This window comes from Phocoena phocoena, chromosome 14 (assembly GCF_963924675.1).
Source record: "Phocoena phocoena chromosome 14, mPhoPho1.1, whole genome shotgun sequence".
NCBI lineage: Eukaryota > Metazoa > Chordata > Mammalia > Artiodactyla > Phocoenidae > Phocoena > Phocoena phocoena.
The window spans coordinates 52,266,442-52,281,420 of NC_089232.1; the positions used below are offsets into that span (position 1 = coordinate 52,266,442).

At 52.7% G+C, this 14,979-nt stretch overlaps 1 protein-coding gene across 1 annotated transcript in view; it reads right to left on the bottom strand.

Moving 5' to 3' along the window:
* The window catches only part of PRKCE (protein kinase C epsilon), a 509,705-nt gene that overhangs the window by 15,750 nt on the left and 478,976 nt on the right, over positions 1-14,979 (bottom strand). Inside the window, exons 13-14 of the mRNA XM_065891335.1 lie at positions 12,105-12,293; positions 8,091-8,237 (exon numbers count right to left, since the gene is read on the bottom strand). Of these exons, the coding sequence (XP_065747407.1) occupies positions 8,091-8,237; positions 12,105-12,293 (336 nt within the window). The remainder of the gene's footprint in view (positions 1-8,090; positions 8,238-12,104; positions 12,294-14,979) is intronic.

The window sequence follows — 14,979 nt, forward strand, 5'->3', positions numbered from 1 at the left end:
GATCGCCCGAGATGCAAAACCGGGTTTCCAAGAGCTTCCCTCCGCTATGACAGATGCAGCCCTGGAGTTTCAAGGTCCTGGACTCGTAGGCTGGTGTGGACGGGGGAACCCCGTCAGGCGGCAAAATGTCCCTTGGTGCCTACACCCTTCAAAGAGCAAATGCTGGCTTGAGGGCTGGAGGACGCAGCCCCTCCGTGGGAAAAGCTTGAGATTCCATCTGCTTTTACTTTGACGCACATTATCCAGCCTCTGACCACTATGCCGCCCCGCCCCCCGCTGCAGGACCACCCTGTAGCCTTCTCTGCAGAGACAGGCAGGAGGGCACTGCTCATCCAGCTACGTGGCCCTTCTGGACAAGATCTTCTATGAGACCTCGGGTGGGAAGTGGCTCCTGTGACCCACAGAGGCCTGACCGGGGAGGCCATCTTCGTCGTGCCATCTCTCCCGTTCCGTCCTCCAACCTCGACAGGCAAACCTCAAGACTCCCCTCCCAAAGTCAAATGCTGAATTTTATCCCATTGCCTGGTATTCTTCAAGTATTTCGTGTTCAGTTATCTCCTCCTGCCATCTAAGCGCCTCACGTCACGCGGTTACGTGAACGTGTTTACGTTCGCAGGGGATTCTTTTCTTCTATGTTTACCTCCCCCTCCAGGCCTTCCCAGAAGGCACAGAGCACGTGCTCACTAAATACCCATTAAAAAGAGCTGATCTGAATCCTGCCTTTCCCTTCTCCCTTTCATGTCTTGTCCCGTGTAGTTGTCTCTTCCTAACCCTTCCTGGCTTTCTCTGCCAAGATCCAGCAGCTCTCGAGAACCTTCTCCGATGGCCCCTGCTCTCCCCACTTTCGATCAGGCACAGGCTACTAGGTCCCACGCTCCCAGGTAGGATGTGTGTGTTACCTCAAGTGTCCGTGGGGCAGGGAGGAGATTCAATTCAATATACACTAGTTTGGTGAATCCATGAAGGCGAATCCCAACCTCACAGCTATTAAGTCATAAATAAAAACTTTGGAGCTTATGGAAATGCCCAGCCTAGGGCTCAGATCCCTCCCCTGGGGTGGGTGCTGGGAGGACCAAAGTAAAGCACAGGTGGGCCCTCCAGCCCTTGGCCACAGAGACGCTCCTGCAGTCAGAATTCCCTGATGGAGTAATCTCTTGTGTAGAGTCAAGGACGCCCCACTGAGGCCGCTTAGCTTAGAAATATTTGCGAAGCTGTGACTGCTACCATTTCAGGGCTGGGGCACTGAGAGTCACACAGCCCTGCTCAGCAAAAACACTGCCGAAACCAAAGGCAAGGAGAGTAAAGCTGGTGAGCAAGTTCACAGAATAAAAGCTGGGGAACCTTGGGGGTCTTCCAAGGGCCAAAGGACTGGGAATATTGGCATCTGGGGTGAGTAACTGTCTTGCAGCCCCTCCTTTCTAGTACTCTCCCAGCTCAGACCAGTGGCTGTGCCAGAATTAAGCCCAGGAGGCTCTCGGGCAGAGTCTGAACTGTGTTCTCCGCCAGTCTCTGCCTTTCTGCCCTGTAATGGATGGCTGTTCCCCTGAGCACAGGGTATCATCCCTCATCTGAACTCCTGGCCCCTCCACCCCTTTGGGACAGAAATATTGTCCAGACCGGCCTCCCTCAGCTTAGACCCCCCACTGTCTCCATCACTGACAGCATCAGCGCCATCCCCAGCACTCACTGTGTATGAAGGGCTCTCCTAATCATCTCACATCATCAGCTTTTCCTCTCCTCGCAGCAATCCAGTGTGGTAGATTTTATCATCCCCATTCTATAGATCAGCAGACTGAGGCTCAGAGAGATGAGGTGACTTTCCCAAGATCCTACAGCCACAGTCAGAACCTGGCTGCATCTGATTCCACACCCCAGCCTCCAAATACCACACCACCTCCTGCGGTCCCTAACTCTTGATTCTTGCAGTCTTGGGATAAGAGGGAGAGGGGCTTTCACAGGCTGGGTTGGGGGTGATGAATGGAGAGACAGGAACTAAAATTTATTGAGAATCTGTAGTATGCAAAACATCTGAGGTTTGTAAACTAACCCTGTAGTAATTCTGTGAGCGGGTATTCTCAACCCCATTTTACACATAAGGAGGTTGCAGCTCTAGGAGGCTGGAAGTGAATTCCCAGGTTCACACGACTATCCTGGGACAGCAATTTTATTCCTACCCAGGTCTCTCTGGGGTGAAAGCGAGTGCCCTGTCCACTTTTCCATGCCATCACCTGGGCCAACTACTAAAAACAGGTTCCTGGACTTCTCCCATGCCCTCCAGCCCCGGGCCAGCATCCTGGCTCTTGGCGGGACCCTGCAGCCTCTCGGAGGCTAAGGGCTCTCACTCTGGCACGGACACAGGCCAGCGGGATGTCCTCACATGTCTGCAGGGACCGACTGGGCCCCATTCCTGCTCTGCCAGGTGGAAGATGAGGACAGCCTCTCATGGTCCCCGGGGCTCTGTCTTCATGGTTCACGCTTTCAGGAGGTCCCTTGGCCAGTGGGCTGGCTTTAGGGGAAGGGGCTGCCTGTTCAGCAGGGCTCCTCCTCCGGCCGCTGAGTTGGTGAGGGTGTGAGGGTCTCAGGCCCACTTCCCAGTTTTCTCTCAGCACAGCCCAGTCATGCAGGAGCATGCAGGAAAGGCCTCCCTTGGGGGTCCCGCCATGCAGTGTGGATGGCTGGATGGAACAGATCATGAGGTTGAAAGGGGCCTCCGTGTCACCCGGCCTGAGGGCTCACCTACCTGGAAAGACTCCCCACTCTGGAGGCCTTACCTTAAAGAGGGACTTTCACACTGAAGCAAACTTGAAAAGAGAGAACACGTACACAAAGAGAAGTTTACTTGGCTGGCATTTCCCTCATTAGCTTTGGCTTTCACTGAGGACAGCTAGGCTGCTGGGGAGGCAGACCTCTCCCTCCTCTGCTGGCTTCCCCCCCATTCCAGCGCCGAAGCCCCAGGAGCCATAATCTCAGAGCCTAATGCGTTTGGGGCGGGGGAGGTGTGTGCAGGAGAGAAGCCAGGAGTGAGCAAAATACCTCCAAGATCTGCAAGGTTGGATGATGCCCTTCAACCACACCAAACACGTCACTTCTCTCCCCTACAGTCCCCAAGGAAGGCAAGCCCCACGGCGACACTAAAGCTAAATGGGCTACTTTCAAGGGCAGCAAATGACGCCGCCATTTTGGAACCAAATCCCCAGCGGGATAGACCAGTGAATTCTACGCCTGGCGACTTTTTCCAGCATCAAAGGCCATGGAGCCAGCCTCGCTGGCTTTTCTATTCCCCCACCTGTCCACTGCTGTATGCCCCTGCTCTGAAGTAAGCCACCCCCAGAAAACTCATTTGAACGCACGATGGCACCAAGTCTCTGGTTTGGTGTTGATGGCACACTGCTTGTGCAACGGTCGGTCGAGTATGTGGGTGGATAAAGGGTGGACGGGAGGAGCATAAAAAGGAAAGTGGAGGAGGGAGAATATACAAGATAAGACAGCTGGGAGGAAAGATGAGAAGGAAATCTCCACGCAGAAGCAAAAGCCACTGAAAAATGTCCTGGGGTGGGGTTAGTGCAAAGGGATGAAAAGCTGTAGGCAGGAAACCCAGTGGAATACCGACAGCTGGCGAGTCAGGGCAGTGGTTAGATACGGAGGCTCAGGCGCCAGGGAGCAGAAGTCTCAGCTCAGCAAACATCTCAAGAAGGCAAAGGCCTGGAGGGGACAGCAGCCAACTGAAGTACGGGATGGAACCTGCCCAGAGGCCAAATTCCAGCTACGAATCTGGACAGTGTCCTGGGTGATATCTTTAGAGGGGCGAGGCTTCCTGCAGAGGGGATGGAAACCAGGCCTGGGAGCTGTTCTCCCGCCATATCCTCAGCCCCTGTGGGGGTGATCCAGGGACCCCCGCCTCCAGCTGAGCCAACCTGGGCAGAGTGCAGGCCTGCTGTGCCCACCAGCTGTGGAGGGGCTCCGTCTGTGCGGGGAAGTGGGGACGGTCAGGAGCTGTGGAAAATAGGCCACTACGTCTTGTCTCTCCGTAACTCCTAGACTGGGTGACATGACCTCACCCAGTCTCCCCCCAGCCAGACAAAACCAACTCCTTCCTGAATCAGACAGGCAGGATGCCCCCCAGGGTGCTCAGATTCGGTAGGGCCAGCTGAGGAGTGGAGAGCAGCTACTCAGAAGGATCCTGGGCACTAGTGGTATCCTGGTGTGACGTCAGCGGGGCATGGGTAGGAAGCAAGACAAGCCCTGGAGTTCCCTCACGAGCCCCAGGACCTCGACCGAATGCCCTGGGGCTCTTCAGCCCCATGAGATAGGGGAGTCTGTGCATCGCTTTCCTTGCTGCGAAAACTCATGCCCAGTGTCTTCTCCAGGCCACCACCAAGAAGCATGGCTGGAGATGCCTGCTCATAGACTTGTCTCCTTCCTTCTCACAGTGGCTTTCCTTTAACTCGGAGTCTGTCCCTAAGATCTAAGAAACTCACACCATCCCTGGCTGCTTGCGACCCACCATCTTGGCCACTTGTTCCCAATGTCAGGCTCCAGACCAGTTTTCTTTCCTCCCTCCGACAAAACCTTTCTTCTGCTGCTCTCCTTGGAAGGTATCTGATGTGTCCTCAAGTTATGTGATACCTGAAGCCCACGGGAAGCCTGTCCTGTGTTGGAACTCCCTGCCCCGTGAACAGAAGATGACTTCTGTGGAGACATATCTCAGCTTCCCAGTGTCTCTCCAATGACCTCTTGTGTGTGGCCGTCTATTCTGTCTGGGGGTGAGGCTGACCCTGCTTTTGGAGCACAGAGCCACGCTCACCCCTGGCATCTGAGCCAGGCAGTCCCACACCCCCGTGGTGAGTCCTGAGATGGTTAGAGGGGGTGATGGCTTATAAACACCTGTGTGAGTTTTCACATTGGCCTTACAGGGCTTTTAGAGATGAGAAACACAGTATGTCCGCCACTGCAGTGGGCTTTAATTCAACTTAAAATCTGTTTCTGTTGTACACAAGCCCACAGATGACTCAGGGTGGTGCCATGAACATGTTTCAGAAACGAGTTTTCATTTAAGGGACAGATTTGGGACACCTTTCCAACCTGCTAACTAGATGAAGACTATTCTTTTCTTTTCCGATTTTAGTATTTCTCTGGAGAGAAATCTCTAGTCCCAAGGATATAGTTGTGATCAGAGATCTAAATAACCTGAATACTTCTTGAATGACCTATAGCCGAGAACTCAGTATGGATCAACATTACTCAGCTCCAAATGTGACCAGAAACACCTCTTGTACACACACATAACACAGTTTCCCTTCTTACCCTTCCTCTGGATGTTCTAATTCTCTCCTCCAAATTGAATTCACACCAACCAAATAAACGCCCTCTCCCCTGACCCCCAACAGTGCTGAGGATGACTCTGGAGGTCTGTGGGGGGCGAGGAGGAACATGCACAGAGGATGATTTCCAAGGCAATGACGAACTCAGTCTTTAGGAATGCTAAGACAGTTCTGAACTTGGTGGGAGCTCCTGGACGGCCCCTGGAAGCCTACTTGAGCCCCTCAGCGAAGGAAGCAAGCAGAGTCCTGCCCTCTGGTCCCAGGCTGGGGACCCTCGGGAGGCCCTGGGAAGGGAAGCACAGGGCCCTTGTGCTCTAGGTAGAGAGGCAGTCCCACCTGAGCCACAGGATGGGCTTCTACTGCTGGTTCCTGGGGGGCCGTCACGCCCTGACCGCAGGAGCGCCTGCACCTCTGGCCAGGGGCAGCTCTAGGGTAGCGGACTGGGTCACCTGCTCGGCCTCCTGGTTCACGCTTCATTCCTCCCCCTTCCTCTGTCTGGTTTCTTGCCCATCCTGCAGGTCCACAGACATCTCACACTTGTCCTTCCTGCCCTCCCCTTACTCCAGGGAAGCCAGGGACTGCTCGAAGTGTCACTCCGCTCAGGTCTGCATTTTCACTGGGCTCAGAGTTCAGACTGGAGGGTGGAAGCCCCACTGAGGAGCCCCTGGCATTGCTAGGGCTTTGGGAAGAGCTCCTGGAGACCAGAGCTGCTCGGGTCTTTGGCCGTCTCAGAGGAATCACCTGTACTGGATCTGGGTGATGACCTGCCACTATTCTACCCCGTGAGAGACCCTCCTCTGCGAATCCATCCTTTAGAGCTTCCCAGCGCCTTTTATCACAAAGAGCTTCCCGAATTCCTTGCTTCCCTGTGGCCTCTCGGCAAAGTCTGCCTCTGTCCCATCCAGGGCCCCTCTTCCCTTCACACACTTTGTTCATGGTCCCCTGGCGCCTGTCCCCTCCAGGCTGCATCCCCGGGAGAAAGCTGCTCCTCAAGTCCTCCCCCTCCCCCCCCACAAGGCTAGTGTCCAGTCCTTTTGTTGAGCTGGTGTCTAGACTGGAGTCCAAGTCATCTTGCAGACCAGCACTGGCCGATTGGTCCCTGCTCTCGTCCCAGGTTCCTGCTTGTTGGGCCTGGATTCCTTACTCAGTTCTACGTCTCAAGTTTCTTTGGGTTGATTAAGTGAGATTGAACCTAAAATAACATCTCACCCTCAGATCTGAGTCTTTGGTTTCTCCTCCTCTGCCTGGCCTCTGGTCTCCTGCTTCCCCTCACTTTGTCTGGGGAACCTTGTCAGCTCATCTTGTCCTTAAAGGCCACCTTCAGAGACCCTCGGGATGGGGTGGGGCGGCCTTCAGGCAGGCTGGTACACGCGGTGAGCCCCGTCCCGAGCCCACAGCACGGGCTTTTGGTGCGACAGGCCCCAGAACCGTGGGTGATGCTAGCAAAGAAAGAAGGTAAAGCTGAATTTAGCCGGCTCCAGGCTGCGTGCCAGCCAGTGGAAATCATGAGCGCCCAAGAAGGAAGCAGACGAGGAACGGAGACGGGACTGAGTGTCCAGGGACCGTTCACCCGCCACGCTCGCGTCTGGCTGAGGCCTGGACCACACCCTTCAGCTGCGAGCTACCCCCGACACGAAACATTTCTGAGAAGCACCGCACCCTCAACCACTGCCCCCCAGAAAATGTCTTGGAATACAGTAGATTTCCTCTCTGATGATTCCCTGAGCACAGGAGGGTCTTTTCTGTACTTGGAAGTGAGGAAGAAGGGGTCCTCTGACAGAATGTGGGGTGACTGAGGGCCGAATGGATAATCTCTTCCCTGCCCGAGACCCCAGCCCCACGACTCTGGGGCTCTGCCCTATAACTTCCTATGTTACACACCCTCCCTCGCCCCCAGGACGCTACCCAGCTGCCTACCCAAAGTTTCAGTCTAAATGACTGCCTCCTTGGGCTAGGATCCAACAGAGATAAGAATCTCCCCCCCTCACACACAAACGCACACATGCACATGCATGCACACCCACACCCACTCTCTCTCTCTCATTTTAAGGAGAGCACCGCCGGCCCTCTCCCCTTCCAGCAGAAGGTCACTGCCACAACACGGTCTCTGAGTTAAGCCCGGAATCGACAGGCCTACTCCTTTTTCCAACCTCTGAGCTTCAAACACCCTTCACTGCACCCTCCTCCGACTGGCATGAGCACAACAAGAACCTGGAAGGAGTGTGTGCTGAGGCTGGAGCGAAGGCAGAGGGAGCGTGGATCAGAGAGGGCAGAGATGTGGCCCAAAGAAACAGCATCTTATAGAGCCAGCACCCACGGGCAGCCCGGGGGACAGTCTTCCGCAAATAGCCATCTCTGAGCCTCAGCTTCAGGCTCTGTGCTCGCTCCACGGAATGACTGCAACAATTAGTTACTTAACATTTTTCTTTAAATTGACTCATTTGAAAAAAAGCTTATCTATAAGGAAACGTTATATTGCTACCACACATGGAAAACCCGTATCATCTATAATTTTTGATCAAGATAAATAAAATTTGATTAAGCTGCAAAAGGTTCTTCTGTGTCCCATATAAATCATCACCTTGGTTACCGCTATCGGTTATGTGTTTTCGGCAGTAAACTCCCAGGGCCGAGGAGACTCTCTCTTAGGGGGCCTCTTGGCGACCTCCTGCCCTTGTCATCTTGGCTGTAAAATGTGCCCAGACCCCCACCTCTGCGCATGGGAACCAGGCCCGCCCGCGCCGTGGAACGAGCTCATGGCCTACTTACAATTCGAGGTTTGAAGGGCGGCTTGATCTTCTTCTGCTCCAGGAGCAGCCAGTCGATCTCCTTGAAGAACGGGTGCTGCTTGATGGCATCCTCGCCGTTCTGTGCCGCCACACAGCCCAGGCGCTTGTGAGGGTTCTTGGTCATGAACTGCGGGGATGAGGAGAGAGACGGAATCAGTGACAAAGGCCCGGCAGGCACAGGCTGTGAGGGGAAGATGGAACTCAGCCAAGGCAGCATCTGTAGCATCACCTCCCAAGCCCACTTTCTACATTTTCGGGGGCTCTGCACCTCAGGGTGCTCTTTAATTCTTACACAGAACTTACTGTGCGCCAGCCACCGTTCTACACGTAGTATTACATATACACGCATTGATTCATTTCATCCAGCGTGACCCTCTGAGGTACTATCATGATCCCTACTTTATAAGTGAGGTAGTTGGGGCACAGAGAAGTTAATTAACTTGGCCAAGGTCAAACAGCCAGCAAGGTATCAAGTCAGGATTCAGAGTTCAGACTCTCTAACCCTCTGATTCCCCCTCAGATTCTCAAGTCTTCTCATCAGGGAGACTGAGGTCTGATAAACTCACACTGAGAGGTCAGCAGTCCTTTTTGAGGGAAGGAAAGAAGATCAGATATTCATGTAAAGGTCAGTTATCAAAGGCACCTCCTCCTCTTTCCTTTTCCTGGACCCAGGCCCTTCCACTTTTAAAAAAAAATTTGACTTTGTAATCTCTAGCACAAACCCCCACATAGATTAACAGATAAAAAACAAGAAAAAGAAAGGCTTACTTCTTCTCAATGCCTGTCTGTCAAAAACACATTGGTGTGTTTTGTACTTTTTGGCTGGTGTCTTGTGACCTCACACACTCAGGTGAAATGATTATTCCTGTTAAATGAGTCAGTCCTGATGGCAAATGTTAATTTCACTGAGCAGACGTATAGTAACATAACCTTGAAACAAATCAGTGCTGGTAGGTGGAAATATTTCTGATAGCCACCCAGAATAAAGGTAGGGGTGTGTGTGTGCATGTGTGTCAGAGACTGAGTATTATATTTCATGGGGGTGAAGGCTGAAAGTTTAGATTTAAACAAAGGAACCTAAGAGGACAAATTATAATCCAAAGGGATAAATCTCTAATGATAGCGTTTTAGGCTTTATCAGCAAGCGAGGTTCTCCTGGGCAGTAGGAGAACAATTTTTTTGAAATTGTTTTTTGAAATCCTCCTGCCTCCTGCCTGGCACCCCTGAAAGGCAGGGGGAGCCATGGACGAGAGAGTGAGGGGTTAGGAATGGTGCCAACACACTTCGTCCTTCTAATCGAACAGCTGGCAGAGGTCACCCCCGCTAACACACCCGATTCCTATCGCCCACAGGATGAAGTCCATACCCCTTAGTTTGGCACACACAAACTACTCAGTCTGTAGCCAGTCTCTCTCGCTCGCCTTCTGCATCCTTTACTTGCCTGGTCCAAGGCCCCTCTCTAGCCCCTAACCATCCTCTAAGAAATAGTCAAAATGCTGCCTCCTCTGTGAAGCCTCCCCAGATTCACTCTGTGGACATCTAAGACACCATGCTTCTCATTTATTTAAATTATAATTTGTCTAAACATCTCTTCTCCTTGGTGAGCTCTACGATACAGGAATCAGTTCTATCTTCCCAGCATCTGGCTCAGTGCCTGGCTCCCACTGAGATGAGTGAACAGCGGGTTGAAGGCTGGGCCCCAGGGCACAGTGCTGAGGAAGTGAGGCAGCAGGACTGCCATTACTGTTGCACAGGTTGTGCACTGCATAACTCTCCGGTGCAAATGGCCTTCTGGAGAGTTCTGCGTGTAGGCAGCAGCCCTCAGAGACACAGATCAGTGGCCAGAGTCATGGAAAACCTGGCCTGGCCCTAGAATCAGGTGACAATGTGAGGAAGTGAAGTGTTCCAAGGCCAAGGGAGTAGAAGACTTCTCCTTGCTCCCTCAGCTCTTCCTGTCCTCCCACTTCTGGGAGGGGAAGTATCAGGGCTACAGATAAACATACAGGTTTTAGCTTCTCAGGAAGCTGACCCCGAGCCAGAGGCTCTTCTCTTTTCCCAGAGACTTCACCCTCACCAACCAGCTGACACAGGCACGGCCTCTTCTGAATCTCTGTGCTAATGACATTTTGGACTGGACACTTCTTTGTTTGGGGGTTGTCCTGTGCAGTACAGGATGTTTAGCAGCACCCCTGGGCTTTACCTCCTAGATGCCAACAGCACCCCTCCCCTCCACGTTGTAACAACTAAAAACATCTCCAGACCTTGCCAAATGTCTCTGGGGGTTGATGGGGGACACAATCACCCCTAGTTGAAGACCATTGCTCTAGGTCATCCATAATGAAAGGGCCCACCTTGGGTGCCAGCAGGGGGCTCACAGGGAAATGTGTCAGGCTGGTGTTCAGGGCCCAGGGAGAGTGACCAGCTCTGCTGGGGGTGTTCTGGCTGCCTTAGGTGCTACAGGTTTTTCCTTAGCCAGCACCCAGTATAGTGTCTGGCCCATCCTAGATGCCCAATACATACGTGTTGAATAAATGAATGAGTGAACGAGCATACTCTGCTTGCTTCCTTCACTGCTCTTATCCCAATTGTGACCACATGTGGATGTGTCCTTTATTTATTGCCCACCTTCTCCTGCTGGATCACAATCTCCACAAGGCAGGGATGACGGCTGTTACACTCACCAGTGCTTACTCAGCATCTAGCACAAAGCCCCGCACACTGGAAACACTCAACAAATGGTCGTTCGTTGAATCAGTGAATGGGAGGGAGGGAGGGAGGGAAAGAGAACGAGATGCAGAAGGGAGGAAAGAGATGAGGTGAGGGAAAGAAGGGAAGAGGAAGGCAAAAATGAGCTGCAGAAAGAAGCAACAGGTTCTGCTGTGGCATTTTCCAAAACACGATACACGTCCCCTGCCGGATGCCTGCGAAATGATTTTAGGTCATTTTTACCATTTTCATGGGACAATTTATGTTAATTAATTATGACAAGTGATACCCTTTCCATTTATGATAGATATATAACATTTCTTTATAAAATACATATAATTAGGTAGATTTGGGGACTTGATTGAAAGAACAAGACTAAATCTCGGTAGAGCGGGTACTTGGATATGGCAAGTTCTGTGACTGAGGCACGCCAACTCTGAACTTTGGGGCATTCTGATGGGCGAAAGGAGCTAGGACCGGAAGTCAAGATTCCTGGGCTGTCATGGCCTCAGCCCAGCGGGGTGACTGCTCCCAGGTAAGCTGGTCTGCTTACCTTCCGTGCACCTCAGCTCCCCCAGCATTCCAAGGGGGACAGGTAACTTCACTTACTTGCCACAGTACAAGTGTCTTACAATGCAGCAACGGGTATGCTGAGCACGTACTAAGCATTGTCACCTGTGAGGGACTATTTGTTGGCGGGGGGTGGGGGGGGCAGTCTCTCTATTACATCTGGATCCAGCGTGGCCACAGGGATCTTGAGTCTACGCATCTTTTTTGATCAGCGATGCTGTTGCGGACACAGGTGCACAATGCCTCCCTTCCCCCCCCCACTGTAGGCCCCGGAGGAAGACAGGCCATGGGTGGCAGGTAAGGAAGGAGGGTCCAGCCCCCAGAGTAAAAGCAGCAGGGGTGAACCCAGTGGAGCAGGGGTTGGCTCTGACCCCTCTACAGCACCAGAGGACCCAGGTGCATGGAGCCTTCCTCGGGAAACACAGACATGGTGTCCCTTTCCCACAAGAACGGTAATTTGTCCCAGACCCCATTTCTGGCAGGAGCGGGTGCAGTGGGCCTGAGCTCCCAGCGGTGACTGCCCTCCACCCCTTCTGTTCAGCAGTGAGCAGAGGTGGGGGAGAAAGAGAGAGAGAGAGACAGAGACAGAGAGAGAGACAGAGAGAGAGACAGAGAGAGACAGAGACAGAGAGAGAGAGAGAGAAAGGAGGAGTGGGCGGGGAGAGAGAGAGGTGGGAAAGCCAGGGGAGCAGAAAGTGGGTGAGGGCCAGTGACTCACAGCTTTCAGGATGCTGACGGCCTCCTTGCTGAGCCAGACGGGGTAGAGCACGTCGTCATGGAGGATGGACTCAAACAGATCATCCTCGTTGTCGGCCTCGAAGGGGGGCTGACCAGCCATCATCTCGTACATCAGCACCCCCAGGGCCCACCAGTCCACCGAGGGGCCATACTCCAACTCCTGCAGGATCTGTTTGGGAGACGGGCAACGTCAGGGTCCACCGAAAGCTGCCCTCCGTGGCTACACCTGCGCCACCAGCGCCCGTGGGAAGATGCGCGTCTCTATTTCCCCCTTGCTCCTTTGTAGGGCGGAGCTGCCTTACATAAAATTAGGTTCTAAATCAGCAAGTTGAGTGAAAATTGAGTTTGGGAGGCACCATGTTGGGGGCCAGCTTTCAAAAACCAATACCCACAGTCTGTCTTCGGGGGGAACAGACTGCTTCTTTGCCTGAGCACCAGATGAAGTTCCTGACTTGAACTGAGGGCCACGTAAAAAGCTGTGCACATTTTTGACACTAAAATTGGGGTGAGTGAGTGCGTGCAGCAAATGTGGGTCTCCCATTGCACGCTCAGCCCAGGGCACGGCTCACTGAGTGGAAGGGTGAGCAGAATCTCAGTCCTCTTTAAACGGTGACAATGCTGAATTTACGGAGGCCTGGGCTCTTGGAAAAGAAACTAGAGTTAATAAATCTCCCCACCCATTTGTGTTCTAATCATAAAGGACCACTATGCTTTTGCATATTCTGAGAAAAGACCCATGACTTTCCTACGGCTCGCTGATGAATCCTTGTTTTCTTGCCTCTATAACGCCCCAGACCCCCTTCTTTTTTTTTTTTTTTTTTAGGTACGCGGGCCTCTCACCGCTGTGGCCTCTCCCGTTGCAGAGCACAGGCTCCGGACGCGCAGGCTCAGCGGCCATGGCTCACGGGCCCAGCCGCTCCGTGCATGTGGGATCCTCCCAGACGGGGGCACGAACCCACGTCCCCTGCATCGGCAGGCGGACTCTCAACCACTGCGCCACCAGGGAAGCCCCAGACCCGCTTCTTTTTATTTGAGGTGTTCCATAAACATTCTCCCTATTCCAAGATCTCAAATCAAATCCTCTCCTTGGTTGTCTGGTGCATTTTATCTTTGACCATTTTTCTTATCTACGTTCTCTGCCTCTCTTTTCTCTCTCTGACCAAGTGTGTGGAGTCAAAGTCACTTAGGTTACATGCATGTATGACAGGATGCTGAATACTCAACACCATGGGCTCCCTGCAGAACGGTGTGTAAGGACTGCAGTTTTACAAACAGAATCAGAATGTCAGTGCACAAGAGGAATTTGACTCTGAGTCAAGAAGCTGCAGAACTTTTTGAAAAGCAAGTAACTGCCCCGTCTCAATTTTTCTTCAGCGCTGGCCATGTGCCGGAAGGAGATGGAAGATCAACCAGGTTGTATCCAGTTTCACTCCAGGTCTGGCATTAGATTTCTGGGTGATCTCAAGCCAGTCACTTGACTTCCTCATGTATCAGATGAGGCTCAGATTCTCAGCTTAACCTCACAAGATTAATTCAGGTGGAAGATTTTGAAAACCTACTGCAAACTACAAAGCTCTATATAATTAGAAGGTGGTACTAAATCCAGTTTTTCTTCTATAAGGTTTGGTCTCCACGTTTATATAGAATGTAGCAGGTCACTGATGTGTGTTTGGCTCAGAGCAGAAATAATACTCAGTCAGAGCAAGACCAGGCGTGGTACTGCCCAGAGACAGGCGGGTGGGCGGGAGGACATCTCTGGCCGCTCTCAGAGCTGTCATTCTATAAAGAACTCCAAAAGGTGAAGGCTGTGGAGAAGCACGGCTGGAGTGCATGTACCCGGGGGGGGTGTATTTTGAGGACTCCCCCCCAAGTAGGCAAAGGCCATTCCAGCTTGCAGGACACCCCAGGCAGGTAACTTCTCAGGTAACTTGTTACAGAACAAGGCTCCAGCTCAGATTCCAAGATGGAAGAGGAGGCTGAACCCAAGTATCTAGACTGTCTGGGGTCTACTCAAAATGCCCTTCTAGAGGTTGTAGATTGCTTGGGATTAAATCAAAAGATGGGCAGAAGCATTCTGAAAACAGTAAAAACATGCACATTTTAGGACTCCTCAGAATTTAGAATGAAAAGGAATGTGAGCAAATGCAGCCAACTTTAAATTATTTGGGGCTGGTAAAGCTGCTCGGTTAGGACCTTTGGTCTCAGCCCAGTGGTCAGCACAGGGTATCTGTAAGGTCAGAGCTACAGGCTCCACTGAGGAGCCAGTAACTCTGCTCTGTTCCAAAGGTGAAGGGAAAGCCAAAGCCCAAGACTCCCTCAACCTTGAAAGACCCAGCGGCCCAGCCTGGCTCACCGTGGTACCACCTTCAAGGTCATGGTTATCACCCATCTCCTCCAGAAGGCTTTCCCGGATTTTTCCAGCTTTTCTCCTCTCCTCTGACATCCTAAGACCCTTGCCCTAAGATCTGGCAGGTACTTTCCACATACTACCAGCAGTTGAGTTACTTTTTTCATGGTCAGCTGTCTCCCCAGGGCATCCATAAGCCACCAGAGGGTGGGGGCTCTATATTTTTCTGAACCTACCCCTGTGACCAGCCCAGTTCCAACACTCAGGGAGACTGGCTGCCAGGTGTGCCCACCGTGTGTATCTTCCTGGGCATGCCCCCTTCTCTCCTGGGCTCTGAGGGCCTTGGTGCTAAGGAAGCCACCCCCCAGCCTCGGGGAGTGGCACAGCTGGGTTCTGTGCCTCCTCGGTGTGGTGGGGAGGTGGCCTCCAGGTGGCCCTGCGTGTGCTCAGACAGGATGGCGCTGGGGAAACCACAGAGCAGCCCTGCCCACCCTTCCTCAGGCCCCTC